General features: G+C 41.7%; 5 protein-coding genes across 5 annotated transcripts; all 5 read left to right on the top strand.

Moving 5' to 3' along the window:
- Positions 1 to 132: 132 nt before the first annotated feature.
- Positions 133 to 1,890, top strand: MELLADRAFT_84184 (uncharacterized protein; the record flags this gene model as incomplete). Its single annotated transcript, XM_007418779.1, has 6 exons — positions 133 to 494; positions 556 to 760; positions 914 to 1,242; positions 1,417 to 1,487; positions 1,530 to 1,672; positions 1,738 to 1,890. 6 exons carry the CDS (start codon positions 133 to 135, stop codon positions 1,888 to 1,890), a joined length of 1,263 nt encoding a protein of 420 aa, XP_007418841.1.
- A 1,627-nt stretch (positions 1,891 to 3,517) lies between these two features.
- MELLADRAFT_114009 (uncharacterized protein) lies at positions 3,518 to 5,672 on the top strand (the record flags this gene model as incomplete). Its single annotated transcript, XM_007418785.1, has 6 exons — positions 3,518 to 3,589; position 3,885; positions 4,234 to 4,518; positions 4,589 to 4,635; positions 4,713 to 5,004; positions 5,458 to 5,672. 6 exons carry the CDS (start codon positions 3,518 to 3,520, stop codon positions 5,670 to 5,672), a joined length of 912 nt encoding a protein of 303 aa, XP_007418847.1.
- Positions 5,673 to 6,118: 446 nt separating this feature from the next.
- MELLADRAFT_114008 (uncharacterized protein) lies at positions 6,119 to 7,387 on the top strand (the record flags this gene model as incomplete). Its single annotated transcript, XM_007418786.1, has 6 exons — positions 6,119 to 6,151; positions 6,250 to 6,287; positions 6,607 to 6,716; positions 6,784 to 6,912; positions 6,978 to 7,097; positions 7,155 to 7,387. The coding sequence occupies 6 exons, from the start codon at positions 6,119 to 6,121 to the stop codon at positions 7,385 to 7,387; spliced, it is 663 nt and encodes a 220-aa protein (XP_007418848.1).
- A 742-nt stretch (positions 7,388 to 8,129) lies between these two features.
- MELLADRAFT_84182 (uncharacterized protein) lies at positions 8,130 to 9,704 on the top strand (the record flags this gene model as incomplete). The annotated part of the gene is made up of 6 exons (XM_007418778.1): positions 8,130 to 8,310; positions 8,398 to 8,706; positions 8,786 to 8,998; positions 9,068 to 9,229; positions 9,299 to 9,460; positions 9,529 to 9,704. The coding sequence occupies 6 exons, from the start codon at positions 8,130 to 8,132 to the stop codon at positions 9,702 to 9,704; spliced, it is 1,203 nt and encodes a 400-aa protein (XP_007418840.1).
- Positions 9,705 to 14,204: 4,500 nt separating this feature from the next.
- Positions 14,205 to 15,062, top strand: MELLADRAFT_84181 (uncharacterized protein; the record flags this gene model as incomplete). Its single annotated transcript, XM_007418777.1, has 4 exons — positions 14,205 to 14,240; positions 14,303 to 14,603; positions 14,663 to 15,002; positions 15,044 to 15,062. The coding sequence occupies 4 exons, from the start codon at positions 14,205 to 14,207 to the stop codon at positions 15,060 to 15,062; spliced, it is 696 nt and encodes a 231-aa protein (XP_007418839.1).
- Positions 15,063 to 15,228: the final 166 nt, after the last annotated feature.

Raw genomic sequence — 15,228 nt, 5'->3', positions numbered from 1 at the left:
ATTTACTCCTTTTGGACTCCAAAAGAGCGCAGAATTCATTATCTGGACAACCTGCTCTGTGGCGAGTCATTCATTGCCACTGATCAACAACCAGTTCCAACCAGTCCTCGAGCTTCAATTCTGGCTGATGACATGGGGCTTGGAAAATCAATTCAGACTATAGCACTGATTGCACATACTCTCCAAGCAGCATTCAGTTACGAGACGAATTATCAAAGAGAAAGCCCCGAAAGTCAACTTAGAGGTTCACATACCACTTTACTCATCTGTCTCAAGGGGCTTATGGACAATTGGGAACGTGAAATCAAGCTTCATACAAGACAACCGGGACTCAAGGTTATGCGCTGGCATGATACAAATAGAACCAGCCGTGCACCAGAAGAATGGTATTCAGCAGACATCATCTTGACAACATTAGGTACTCTTCAAAATGACCAACTTGATAGTCTTACATATGCAACCAAGTGGTACCGTGTGGTAATTGACAAAGCACAGTCAGTGTATCTATTGGCTTGTAAAATTTCAGTTCAATTACTGATATTCCACTTTGTTTAGTATTATCCGAAATGACAATTTTTCCAGCAGATGTGTCACTGCATTGAAAGCTGTCAATAGATTGTGTCTGACAGGAACACCACTGCACAACAAACTAGGCGACCTTCAGATGATGCTGAGGTTTTTACACGTGACCCCTTTCTACAAGGATTTGGTTTGGGATACACACATTGCTCAACCGGTTCAGCGTGGAAATTTGGCCCCAGTTTCTAGACTTTTGCGATACATTATGCTTAGGAGGACCAAGGACAGTCACATATTTGATTTACCACCCATTAATCACACCACTATTATTTTAGATATGCATAAAGAGGTTAAGGATGTTTATCAAACTCTATATCAGAATTTCTTACGGCAGTTTGGAGTTGAAAGGAAGCAGAAATTTCAAGGTGGTGAATTTTTCAAACAACTCACCAATCTCAGGATGACTTGCAACCACCCTCTTTTATTCAGGCAAATTGAACAGGGTGTTGATGCAGAAAATCAACCCATTAATCTCATTGAGCAAAAACTGGGTATAAAATTACCGGATGAAAGAATTCATAACAGCAAGGTAAGAGATGCTATTCCAACGGACTGGAAGCTTAGCCCAAAGATTGCAGACTTGGTTCACATGCTTCAGAAGAAAAAATCACATGGTGGTGGAAAGAGTGTTATATACACTCAGTGGAAGAGCTTTATTGATTGGTGAGCTCCTTCAAAACCTAGCCCCATTATATCATCAAAAAGCTGACTTCATTCCCAGGATCATCATGGCTTTTGACAACTCTGGCATCACATACCGTCAGCTGCATGGGGACCAGTCCACCTTTGAGCGTACTTCTCAACTCAATTCTTTCACCAAGGACCCAAATGTTGAAGCATTTGTCGTATCAATAGAGGCTGGTGGGGTAGGTTTGAACATGACATGTGCGGACAAGGTCTATTTGATGGTAAGTCAGGCTTTTACATTGGATCTGGGAACACTGATGGAGCAGTGGTGTATCTTCAGGATGCACATTGGAACCCTCAGGTAGTGCAACAAGCTGTGGACCGCCTTCACCGAATTGGTCAGGCCAAGCCTGTCAGAGTATTTCATGTAGTTACTGTACAGTCAATTGAGCAGCATCTTTACAATGTGAGTGTAACAACAAATTTCTGTGAGTGAATGTAGCCCTAACACCTAGCTCTCACTTGTTCCAGGTTCAGAAGAGAAAAGCTGCCCGGGCAAAGAGAGTGATTACATTAACTGTCCCTACAGAGGAATTGGAGAAGGCTGAAGCACTGCGTGTGGAGGAGTTTCCAACAGGGGATGTATCAGATTTGGGAGATCCCAATCAATGCTACCGCAATTAAGATCTAACATATGGGATGCTGGTTTCTGCTACCTTTTTGTAACTGTCTCTATCAAGTCTCTTGTTTCTCAAAAGATAAACCAATACACAAGCGGTTTTCCTGATAAAGGTTGCTTACCATAATAGCATAAATGAATTTTGGTTTGTAAGGTTTCAATTTGTGCATTTCAATTCAAAGAGCTCAATTTAAGAGAAATTCATTAAAGCATGTTTCAAAGTCTAGTATGTTGAGCTAGTGACAAATAAAGCGCCTACAAGAACAAATCAATTTGATTTTAATCACTAATTAAATACCACATCGGATTCACCTGGCTGTGGTGCAAAGGGAGTACCAGTCCAGTCATACTGTCTCAACCTTTCTAATACAAAATTGAAAATCTCCCAAACATTCGTAGTTCTCAAATCATCATAATCAAACTCCATGTCAGACATGACTTTGTCAACTACATCCGCAAACCACTCAGGTGTCTTAGTCCATAATCTTTCTTGATCTGGATAATCCTCCTCAATGATCTGATCAACTTTATAACTGGGAACTCCTATCAAGTAATCTGTGCCAGCAAACTCGTCACCTGGGTTGTAATAGCAATAGTTAGCACTACATCCGGTTGGTAACCTAGAGCGGTTGTCTCTACGCCTTTGAAAATTGTTGGCATGGTCTTTGTAGGTATCTAAAGCTTCTTGTATGGCGGGTACGTAGAGCTGGAGGAACAAGAGTCTAAAAGAAAGATGAGTTAGTACAAGAGCTACTCAAAGAAACACAAATCACCAACTCACCTTTGCATTGGATCATCAGGATCATAATCACCATCCGCAATCCTTTGAGCAATCTTGTCTTTCAAGTGACCAGTCACTGCATTTTGCATCTTCTCCCAAGCAGATTCAATCTTAGTATTACTAGTAGAGGGAACATATCTATGGTACTGGAAACCGGGGGTTTCAGTGCCGTATTGCTGTCCAAAGTACATTTGATGGCCAGCAAGGTCGATGGTCTCAGTACCTCGGTCAGTGGTGAGTTTTTGAGGGATGCCTCCGTGTTTCTTGACAAGTTCAAGATACCATAAATCAACATGTCGTGGGTCACTGTTGGTGACATGAGCATGGAGACCCAAGAGCTTCCGAGACCAGCAGTCGATGAAACCGTAGATTCCAATTCCGTAAGGCATCAATTTGTCGTGTCCGTCAGAAGCCCAAACCTGGTTAGGACCACCCGCATAATACTGCCGCCTTTTCAGTTTGTGGGCCGCTCGGACTTTGACCATGTCAGGATTGATCACTTTCAGAATGGCCGATATAACATCACTAGCAGAAAAGAGAAAAATGAAGAGAGAGGAAAAGTCAGCATAGGTTACACTACTAAAAAAATATTGTTTTCCGGGCAGAACACATAAATGATTTATGTCATTAAGTGGACCCCAGAACACAAATATCACCTGTTACTTAAGTCTGAAAACATGCAAAAAGGATCATACTGTAATGTCCCTCCGTGGATTGCCAAAGATTGTTCCATTAAATTTCATAGATTGTACGTGTGTAGTGATGTGTAGCCAAGCAAACGCTTTGTTAGATAGAATTCAAAGACATGTTCCAATGTCATCCTAGTTTGAACCTGTGACTGTGCAAATAAGATGACCGTCTGTCATCCTGAAAGTTTTAATTCCAAATTGATTGTATCATTTGTCTCTAGAAGGCGGCAAAAAGTACAGTCACCAAGCTTGGTGACTGTGCCTTACATCATTAATCGAGTATGGACCGTAGCAACCCACAATTTTTGTGTTCCGCACTGTTCCGCAACGTTCATAATCCAATTATATCACAATTCAATTTGCGCATCTTTCATTCAGTATCATACATAGAATTGGCAACGTCCAATGATCGACTTATCTTGGATGTGTATACTTGCATGTCATCAAATCACTCACCATCGTCCATCATCCCCCTCTCTTCTTCTTCGTTCTGCATTTGATGTTGTCCATTCCTCACTGATATAAGAAGAGTAAGTTCATACCCTATTTACATTGTCTTCTCCCCCAACCTTCTCCTCGATCTTTCATCTCTGACTAATTCTTTTTTGCTGCACTTCTCTTGTGAGCAATGTCCTGCCCATCAAAGTTTGACCCTAGTGCACCCGGTGTATCCAAGCAGATGATGCTGGATTGGATGCATATCCATCATCCAAAAACTCCGATACGGCCGAAGATAGGCCCAGTTGGCTTGGCTCAGCTGGTTCGATCGGTCCAACCCGAATGTATGTCCTTTGGACTCAAGCAGAATTTGTACACAACTCAGAGTCTTGAAAACTGATCCATTCATCGCCTTCACAAAATCCTATCCACCAACATAGACTTTCCTGACGCAGCAAGTGATGCGCCTGCATGTGCGACGGGAAGTACTTCAAGCATCGATGCACCCATTGTGACCGAAGATCAGTCTACCGCCACAACCACCGAGATCCGTAGTTCAACTGCCACATCACGATATCCCCAACTTGATTCACTTCAAGACCTTCAAAACTTGAAAACACTGAAACCACCAACTCCACCATTCTTCAAATTGAACACAGCTTCACGCCATGCAAAACGAGCTGCGTCTTCCGAAGTTAAACAAAGCCTAAACAGTACTGAACTGGGTACAATTGTGTCTCGCTGATTTTTCAAACTATTGGTCTCTAATGTTGGATTTTTGTCTATCTTCTGCAGGTTCGGATGTTTGTGATATAAGTTCAAAGATTTCCAAAAAGAAGAAAGTGAGTCCTACCTTTGTTATCTTCAGACTTTGAATATGTTTATCTTTCATGACTAACACATAGTATGTTGATTACAGATTGCCCATCTGTCTCGTACTGTCATTAAACCCACCAATTCAACTGGGGCTGCCATTCAACGGAGTACCCATCCATCGGCACCTGGTCACTCAATCTCAAATACGACTCTCACTTTTGACGACAATGAGAAGGATCTCAAAGACTTGCACAACTCTCTCGCCACGCCAGCCTTGCCTTTACAGAACGCCGTCACCAAGCCAAATGCTTCCAAACGTAATGTGATCAAACGACCGCCTGTCTCCGATCAAACTCAACACCAAAGTGTCTCTCAAAAGCCATCAGATTCTGAAAGTAATCAAATAGAAGATCTCATTGATTTTTCGGATACTCATTGTATGGATGTTGGAAACCCAGGTTTGTATTTATCCTCTTCTTGTCTCGATCCAAGCTGATAATGTTGAGTTTTTTTCTCAAGTGCTAGGCAAGGGTATTCCACCGATTTCTCCAACCATCGTGACTGGAACAAAGCGATCTGGTGTTGATGTGTTTAAGGAGGAAAGGGGACGCGAAGAGCGTAGTGAGTATCATGGCTCTCATCATCTTTCATTTTCTTCCTGCTCAAAGACCAATCCGTGTTTCTGTAGTCTGTTGACTTGAAAGCTCAATCGCTCAGGTCTTAGAAGAGATTGGTCAACTGAGTGCTGATGTTTTACAAGCCAAAATGCAATTTGAAGATCAGGGTTTGTGTCCTTAAATATTATACCAATTGTTGCCTTGACTAATCTAATGTTCAATGTTTTCAAGCGTACAAGATCCAAATGCTCCAAAAAGATAAAGATTGCCTCAAGAAAACCGCACAAGTTACAAGTACACTTAATCCAAAACTCACTCATTTGGAATCTCGAGTGGAGACCTTGCAGCGCCGATTCAACATAGATCACGAGGAGATTGTGACACATGGTCAGATTCTCGAGAAGTTAATGGCTTCAGACGACGACGACGACAAGAGTTGTGATTAGCCTATTTATCATCTTATGATGCAAGCTCAATATGTTGAGATTAACTATAAATCTCTTTGTGTTTCAGCGCTATACACAGCAGGTTGTCTATTCTATAACTATATAACTTAGAACCAAGTGTCTCCACTTCATGAACATTGTTGTACTCATCAGTAGACTCTCTAGTCATCATATGTGCTCGGAGGTTTTGTGAATTTTACTCCTTGTTAATTTTTACAATCACATGAGCAGAAACCGTTTTATCACAACACACACTGCAGTTGAGATAAACACCGTCAAATTGATGTAACATGGATCTTAATGAAGTATATGATCAAAGTTGAGACACCACCTACTTATGTGAATTGATCAGATCAAGAAGATTCAAGAACAAATTTGACTATGGAAGAGATAATCTAAACAGTAGAATATTCTTTCGAACTCTTAATACAAAAGAATCATTCAGAATGCCTGATGATCGCAAGGACAGCAGAGGAAACGTAAATGCAATATGATCAATCTCAGACGTGCAATCAAAATCAATCAATCTCCTAATAACATCAGCATATATTTTGTTTTTACGTGAATGTGCATGCAGTGGATCAACAATTCGAATTCCCTTAAGCCTCGTGCAAGGTTTGTTATATGAGCTCTATCGCCATAGTGCCCTCCCACCTAAATTCCTGATGTACATACAACGTGGATGGACCACTCAAATAGTACACATATATGTGCCCTTCTTCGTATCTAACTTTGATCCAGCTCAAATTCCCAAAGTTACAAGAATCAATACTTTGTAATCATTGGTTCCTCCTTCCTAAACTCAGTTCTCATTTCCCCATCTTGTCTGATATCCACAGTAAGTATAAGGCTCACTCGTCCCTGGATTTAATACAATCAATTCTCTACGTCCGCGATTTCATCTTTTCTAATTATCCGCTTGATCTCTATACAGTCACAAAGCCACTTATAAGATCATCATTGAAATGCCAGAATCCGAATTAACAAGCAAACAACATGCTTTTGGAGACCATCTGACGCACCAACAAGACGACACAAGCAAAAGTAGGAGCTTTCTTATTCGATGTAGACATATCCTGGTCTGACCCTTCAATCCTTGTTTTATCTGTAGATGAGAAGTTGCAAGAATGGCTTGCTGAGCTCCAAACTTCACTCGACTCCATCAAGCAAAACATGATGACTCTCTCTCAAAACGTGGAACTGACTTTGTCCCAAAATGCGGAACAACTACGCCAAAATGGTTTGTATTCTCTGGCAGGCTTATTGATTTTAGTTACATCGCAGCTAACTGCATGTGTGCTATAGCGCGCGAGATTGAGGCCCATTCGACAGCTCTAAAGCTTACTGACGGAAGAATCCACAAGCTTGAACGGAAAGTCAAAAAACCAGGTGAAGATGGTAAATCTATATCCCGATTGCTCATAGGTACATTTCAGCTAACCGGCCTGGTATTTCTAATGATCGAAATTGACCGCCTTTCAGATGCTCTCAAGCTCGCAAATGAACAAATTCATGAACTCAAGAGCAGAGTGCAAATTCTAGAAAACCACATGGACGCGATGGACCATTATACTTACAGCACCGATGCTAAAATGGAGGGACACACAAAAGTTCTTCAAAAGTTTATTGATACCTTTGGCAGTATTGATCTTCAAGCGGAGTACGATAGCTATGAGTCACTCAGCCAAAAGTTGGCTTCCCACCTCAAAGAATAATTAGAGTCTCGGATCATCATCACATAAATATAACAATCTGGTTGTTTTGATGTATCATGTGACTTTTGGTTCAATTCGTATCTTGACAAAGATAGGTGGCTGTGTCTTTGCCTCCCGAAAAACTGATTTCCTCGCTGCTGTCTCCAATGATTACAATATCAGTGATACCGTGTGATCTAAATATATGTTGTTCCCTTAACATTAGGACTATATTCGTGCTATACCATGATCATCATATTGTGATTATATTGCTTGTTTTTTTGAATTGCAGCAATGATCACAAGCTTCACAGTTGCTAAGGAAGATGCAAAGCTGAGCGATGATCAGAAAACAAAGCATAAAGGTTTTTTTATAACAATGGCCGCACAGCTCCATAACACTGATGGCCTCCCTTGTATTTAATTATCTATCCCGTGGGAGGGACTAGAGATGCTGTGAGTTATTCGGAATAGTAATCTGCCTAACTACATAGTAATGAGTCATGTGTATACATGTTCTCTGTATGTAGTTGATGACCCCGAGTTCACAACGCGCAACATGAGTCCTCTTTGTCAAGAACTCCTTTGTTCATTTTTTATATCAACTCATTATATTCGAGATGACTATCACAGCTATATGTGTTCAAGTGCTTCCCCTCTCACAATATATCATACCCAGCTTGTTCCACTTCTTTCACTTTTATACTCTTTCTTTGTTTCATATTACATTTTGGTTATTCGTATCCTTTTCATATTCAGACTTCATGGCCAAGCGGGCAAGTTCTCGCTTAGTGCGCAACCGGAATCTCAACAACGAAATTGAAGACAAGATAGAGAAGATCGTGGACGATGAGGCGAAGAATCCGGTTGATCCGCCAGCAGGTTCCAGAAAAAGGAAAAAAGGTAGTACACGGGATGAACCAGAACCAGAAACACAACTGGACGGTAAGCCCTTCATTCAGTCCTTTTCCATTTGGAGTTCCTGGACAAGGAGGGATTGTAGAGTGACGAGCTGACTGAATGAATTGCTAGAACCAGCGCAAAGTCTCCCTACGGCCAGTAAAGACCGTCTACTTCGCCTCCTTGACAAGCATATTCAAAAGAAAAAACCAAGACGATCTTGTGCTGGTCCTCCGAAATCAACTATCCAAAATATTCCGATTCCTATCATTTCAATTCAGACTGAAGTACAAGATCAACTAGATGTACAAGAGAATCAGGTCGACTACTCAATCTTCGCAGTGGAGGACCTTGTCAAAATGGTGTCAGAAGTGGGCGTGGACACTCGGGGAATGGACAAATTGGATTTGATTCGGAATTGCGAAAAGTTCAGAGATTTGAGTAAGTTCTGAACACCTGGTTTCTCATTAAAATGATGTTAGACTGATCCCAGTTGTTGTTATCCTGGACGTCATTGTAGTAATAACACCCCAGAATCCTCGCATCGATCATGTGGAAAAGGATATCTCAAATTCAGTGGCATCAACAGGTACACGTGAAAACCAATCAAATACAATCAAAACTTCAACATCAGCTTTTCCGAGTCCTGCACATGAGAAACCATCAAACATTCAATCAAATCGCACAATCCGATCCTCTAAACCAGAATCTTCCAGAAAAAAAAAGAAACAGGGTGAGTCTCTTCATGCCGATCAGGCTGCTTGTATGACATGGACTGATACTTCAATGAGCTGATCTGCAGCAGGTCCTGAAAACTCGGCAACAGAACAGCCTCAATCGAATACACTCGAGACTTCAACACCTGCGGTTCCGAGTTCTGCAAATGAAACATCATCAAACATTGAATCAAGTCGCACAATGCGATCCTCTAAACCAGAATCTTCCAGAAAAACAAAAAAACAGGGTGAGTCTGGTCATGCCGATCAGGCTGCTTGTATGACATGTACTGATATTTCAATGAGCTAATCTGCAGCAGGTCCTGAGAACTCGGTAACAGAACAGCCTCAATCGAACACACTCAAGACTTCAACACCTGCGGTTCCGAGTTCTGAAAATGAAACATCATCAAACATTGAATCAAGTCGCACAATGCGATCATCTAAACCAGAATCTTCCAGAAAAACAAAAAAACAGGGTGAGTCTGTTCATGCCGATCAGGCTGCTTGTATGACATGTACTGATATTTCATGAGCTAATCTGCAGCAGGTCCTGAAAACTCAGCAACAGAACAGCCTCAATCGAATACACTCAAAACCTCAACACCTGCGGTTCCGAGTTCTGCACAAGAAACATCATCAACCATTCAATCAAGTCGCACAATCCGATTCTCTGAAGCAGAATCTTCCAGCAAGAAAAAGAAAGGCAAAGAAAGAGCTTGAGAGGAAACTGAAGATGACTACGAGGAAGAGCAGGCCTCTGAATTTATGCATGACTCCGAACACAATTCTGACAGCAGCGTAGAGATCTTTTATTCACATAAGTCTAAGAAAAGAAATAGTACAAAGAACAAAAATAAGAGCACAGAAGAAGAAGAGGACCTAGGTCAGTCAAAGGTCAACGATACAACCAAAGGTTAGTGCTTTTGTAATGCAAGCCTCAAAATTTGGCAAATGATAATACGCTCATCATGTTTATCGCCTATTTTAGAAAAAAGTAACGCATGCAACAAGCATATTTGCCTGGCCACAAGCCAAAAGGTTGAAAAACTAGCGCAAGAGGTAAAATATTTAACGGAAGTGGTCGAAGGCCTTGTAGCCAAGGATGGCGAGACAGTGGTCAAGAAAAATACACGCGGTGGGAGAACATCAGTAAGTAACTTTACAATCTCTTTGGCCAAAATACATCAATCTAACCCATTAACGTTTTGAGTAAGGCCCACATTCGTTTTCATGTTGATGTGATGCTAGGTAGGAAATCCGAAACCAGTCCACCTCCACCGCCGGCAAGTACTGAGGAGAAGTCAAAGTGGATGTACGACCAAGATATTGATACGATTGATATCGACATTTCTGATTTGCCACATCCTTCTGGAGATCAAAATGCATCCGACCCGAGTCTCCCATACCTGGATGGACCTGGCCATCCAGACGCCACCCCTCAACAACTTGCAGTAATCATGAAGCTAATGAACTCGGTTGGCATGGAAAGCTTTCGGCCTGATTTCGCTAATTCAGCGCAATCACCAGAAAATAAATGGCTTTGGGAAATCTCAGAAAAGATATTTATCAAGCTAGTTGGGTATGGAGAGTATCCGGGAGTGTCCTTGGACACGGAGAATAGACAATACATTACAAAATGTTTTGCTACATACTTTCAGAGTTTGAAGAAAAGGTATGTGCAAGTTTTGTCCTCAATATAGTATTGATTCACATATTCAAAATTTCATTTCTACATCTCTTCCCAGGTATCGTAAAGAGCAGTGGGAGACAGATCGTCAGAAGGCGGCAGACGATACAAACAGGCGCACAACAAGACTTGGTCGTGTTGGTCCTTTTAGAAATATGCTCATCTAGAGGGTTACTGACAATTCCAACTTCTTTTTGCGATCCAGCTCAGAAAAGCACGAAAAACCATTATAATGAATCACCGTTCATTATGGCCGCTCTTACCTTTGGTCGAATCTGCATGCAGTGATGATGAAACGGACGCCGAAAGCGCATCAGATACAACACCAGGAGATAAGACCCCTATAGATGTTAAAAACCTCAAGTGGCGCAGTGAAGATCTGTCCAACATCTGGAAACGCCTCGACGAGTCTCAAGCACGGTTCAAGAAGAGTCTTACTGGGAGCAACAACTCTTCACCTCGTGGACGTCCGTCACGTCCACGTATTTGAGTGCAGAACCCTTTTTTGAGTAAGATTCCGGTACCCGAAAACTTACCTAAGGACTGCTATTCAAATGAATTTCTCCATAGCCTTACCGCTAAGGAGAAAGCACAGATGAATATTGATAATCATCCAATAATACCTGCCATCCGCAATGCCTTGGATGGGCTTGGTTTCTAGGTTTGTGACTAACTTTTTTCGTGGTCAATTTAGACGCAACTATAGCATTACATTGTAAGTCCTTCTATTGTTAATCTTACAAAATATCTTTTGCTCAGGCTTTGTGTTATGAAAACTTTATTTTGCAGACATGAGTACTGATAAAGCATGCCCTCCCAGGTAAAGGAAAGTGTTTTGTATTACAATTTAATAGAAGCAACCTTTGTATGAAGTAATATTATCAAATGTAGCGGTCATTTGTACAAAATTATCGCACGCTGAGTAGACAGGATGATCTGAACGTGAGGTTGTCCCTCATTGTAAATGTATTGAAATGAAAAATTTACAGTCAAGTTATTCTATCTATCTATTGATACTAGAGCCACAGTAGGTATGTCAAGGTTCTTGTGTATCAAACCAGGCCTATACATCATCCACGCGCAGTGGGCTATTATCTCATTTATTTTCACAAGTCTGTCGCTTGTTGGGCCCCACGCACGTAGGTGAATTTGCGCATCAGGTGCTTTCACAGAACCAAATGGATCATATCTTCTCAGTCTTGATGGAATCTCAGGGAAGCACTGAACCTGTACCCAAGTTTCGGAACAGGTCTTTTTAGCCTCTGAGGATCTTGAGTTTCTTGAGTGAGTAAAAATCGAAAATATTCTTCCAAAGGCCACTGTATTGGTATGACCAATTTTGAATGCCACAAAACTGTCTTTCTGACTTGTTGAGACAGTGGAAAACGACACGCCCATGTGTGCTATGCGTTTATGAAAGAACGCTCGTGGAGAGACCGGTGATATACCAACTATCTCGTCTTCACTAAGTAAACATAAGTCTTCTGGTGTCATCCATTGCCATGATCCTCCTTCTTCCCCGTTTAAACGTTCAATTAACAATTTCAAAACATTGTTATCAATTGATAACATATTACCATTTGAATGCCGTCTAGCCCGAGGCTCTTCTGGCTGATATAGTGACTGGAGCCTTGTAGCATACGCCTCAAGAGGCTCTGGAAGTTTGTGATCCCTCAAAAGAGCGGCCAAGTTTCCTGCAGAGCAATATCTTTTCAGGAAGGTGATTTCAAGCTCACCTGGTCAAGTTGTACGGAATGCGAGAGGTGTCAAGGTGACAATGCAAAAATCAAAGAACGAAAATCACAATTCCCGGGTGCGAAATTCAAAAATCAAAGACAAAACTACAGAAAATACTCAAATACAGGGCAAAAACCCCTGTACCGGAGTAAAAGTCATGGCAGAAACCCCTTTCAGACCAGGTTACGGCCCAAATTTCAGTAGATTTACAACTTGAAACTCAACATTTGTCACCCCATTGTCGCATTGACACAAAAAGTACCAGGAAACCACAAAAGAGGACATCAAAATTCAAAAATCAAAAAATCAAAAAATCAAAAGTTGAAAATCAAAAAACAAATGTCGATAATCAAAAAACGACAATTAACAAACCATAAACAAAGACCCCAAGAATGAAAACTTCACATTAGATGATGAAAAGTGTACCTCTCTACCTCTACCTCTCAACCAATCACACAACCCACACACCATCACCGATCATCTTAGTCATTCCTCCAACTTTTGTTATAGTCTCCACCCATCCACTTGTTCAACCAAACCTACACTACACTGAACCTCTTTGATTGTCTCCACTCTTCTTCATACTTATTTGATTGTCTCCACTCTTCTTCATCCTTATTTGATCGTCTTCACTCTTCTACACTACACTGAACCTCTTTGATCGTCTCCACTCTTCTTCATCCTTATTTGATCGTCTTCACTCTTCTACACTACACTGAACCTCTTTGATCGTCTCCACTCTTCTTCATCCTTCTTTGATTGTCTTCAATCTTCTTTGATATTCTTGGATCGGCTTCACCCTTCTTCAATATTCTTGTATCGGCTTCATTGTTCCCTAGTATTCTTCAATTCTCTTCGATCTTCTTCAATCTTCTTCAATCTTCTTGAATCGGTTTCAATCTTCTTCAATCTTCTTCAATCTTCTTGAATCCTCTTCAATATTCTTCAATCTTCTTGATTCGGTTTCAATCTTCTTGAATCAGTTTCAATCTTCTTCAATCTTCTTCGATCGACTTCAATCTTCTCCGATCGACTTCAATCTTCTTTGATCGACCTCAATCTTCTTCAATCTGCTTCTTCTTCGACTTTGGTTTCTCTCAGATACTCATATTTCACTATCATGAACCGACCTAATTGTCCCTTATGTCAAAGTACTCTCCGTCAAGGCGAACACAAAATATGTGGACCCTGCCTTGAAAACATCAATGCGGACCGAAACAAAAAGGTTCCTTCTCCCCCCCAGCAGGCACCCACCCAAGCTTCTCAACCCCGCCCTGCCAATCTCAAGGTCATCAATGCCAAAGCAGCTGTTGCAGCCCGTACCTCGACTTCCACTGGTACTCATGTCCACCAACTTCAAAGCGACAAGTCAAAGCGAGCTGCTGCCAAGAAACAAGCTAGCAGCAACCGCATGTTTAATGGTTACCCAGCAGCACCTAAACCTCCACCTTTCACTACTCACACTGGCCGAGTATGCTCTGTAGGATGGATGGTGATATACGACACCGGCTCTTTCGCTCATGGTCTACTTCGGGGAACTTTCACTGTGGATAGGTCATCGTTGACACTCTTGGACAACACCAAGGAAGGCATCTTCAACCTGTGGGGCCACTCGGTTGACTCTCCTCTTTACCCTCAGGCACCCAAAGTTTACAACTCTGAGTATTTCAACCTGGCCAAAACCGGCCGTGGCCGGAAATCACCTGTGGTCTTACATAACAATGAAGTTTTTGCTAGATATCTTGATGACACTAAAGGAGAACCTAGCCTCGAGCTAATTTTTCTGGCTGACAAATATGTCAAAAATAATCCTTGGCTTCGACCTTCCACCAGTAAGCCGGTACAACCTCAACAACAAGCTAAAAGAAAGGCATCTCAACATTTGACTTATGAGGAGATGTTATTAGATGATGGAGATGAAGAAGCGGATTATGGTGATAGTGATAGTGATAGTGATGGTGATCTGCCTTTGAGTGTCGAAATATTCCAGCCAAGCAAGAAAGCCAGGTGTACACCTTCAACTTCAACAAAAGTCACCTCACCACGAGTCACTCGAAAGAAGGCTTCTAATTTTAAAACCAAGAATAGTACATACACACTCCTGCCACCCATCACCCCACGAAAATCTCCCCACCGTGCTCAGAGTGATGTGGCTCCTGTAGCTATGACTCATGTGATACCACCTCACCAGACAGGTAAGCTCACCGCTCTTGTTCACTACTCATTTTTGGTCTGGCTGACATGCCCTCCTTAGTACCGGCCTTTGATTTCAGAGAGGCTATTGATATCTCCGTATTTGGTCGAAAGCTTCCCATGGCTTGCCCTGTTCCACCTGCTGAGACTACAGACGGTTTCACCGTTGGGAAAAAATGCATTTTGACAGGAAATGCAGAAGGTAAACCTGAATGGGTGGTAACACCGTATCATTTCAAAGTTGATGAAAGTGTGGTGATTGGAAAAGGTTCTTTCAGGACATGTTACAATGCCTTTGGAAGAACACCTGGTGGTGAGGTGACTCCAATGGTTGCCAAGAAGCGGAGGGAGCTGCCTCCCAATATGACTCATCTGGCTGTCCATAAAGAATCCGGTGGAGTGTATGCTGCTGTTTCCATGGTGATTGAAAAGTTTAAGAAAGCCGCTTTGGGTCTGAATGAAATTCAACTTTTCCCTGCAACAGTTGAAGCTATCCAAAACATTCGTGTGAGTCAAATATATGGATCTCATTTTATTCAAGCTTTCTCGAATAACATGTTTTTATTTTCCAGACTGGTTCAAACCTTTCGCGGAGTCCAGCAAGACTATACGACAGAATGTGCTTAT

This window comes from Melampsora larici-populina, assembly GCF_000204055.1.
Source record: "Melampsora larici-populina 98AG31 unplaced genomic scaffold MELLAscaffold_105, whole genome shotgun sequence".
NCBI classification, from domain to species: Eukaryota; Fungi; Basidiomycota; class Pucciniomycetes; order Pucciniales; family Melampsoraceae; genus Melampsora; species Melampsora laricis-populina.
This window is presented reverse-complemented; position numbering and strand designations above follow the sequence as displayed.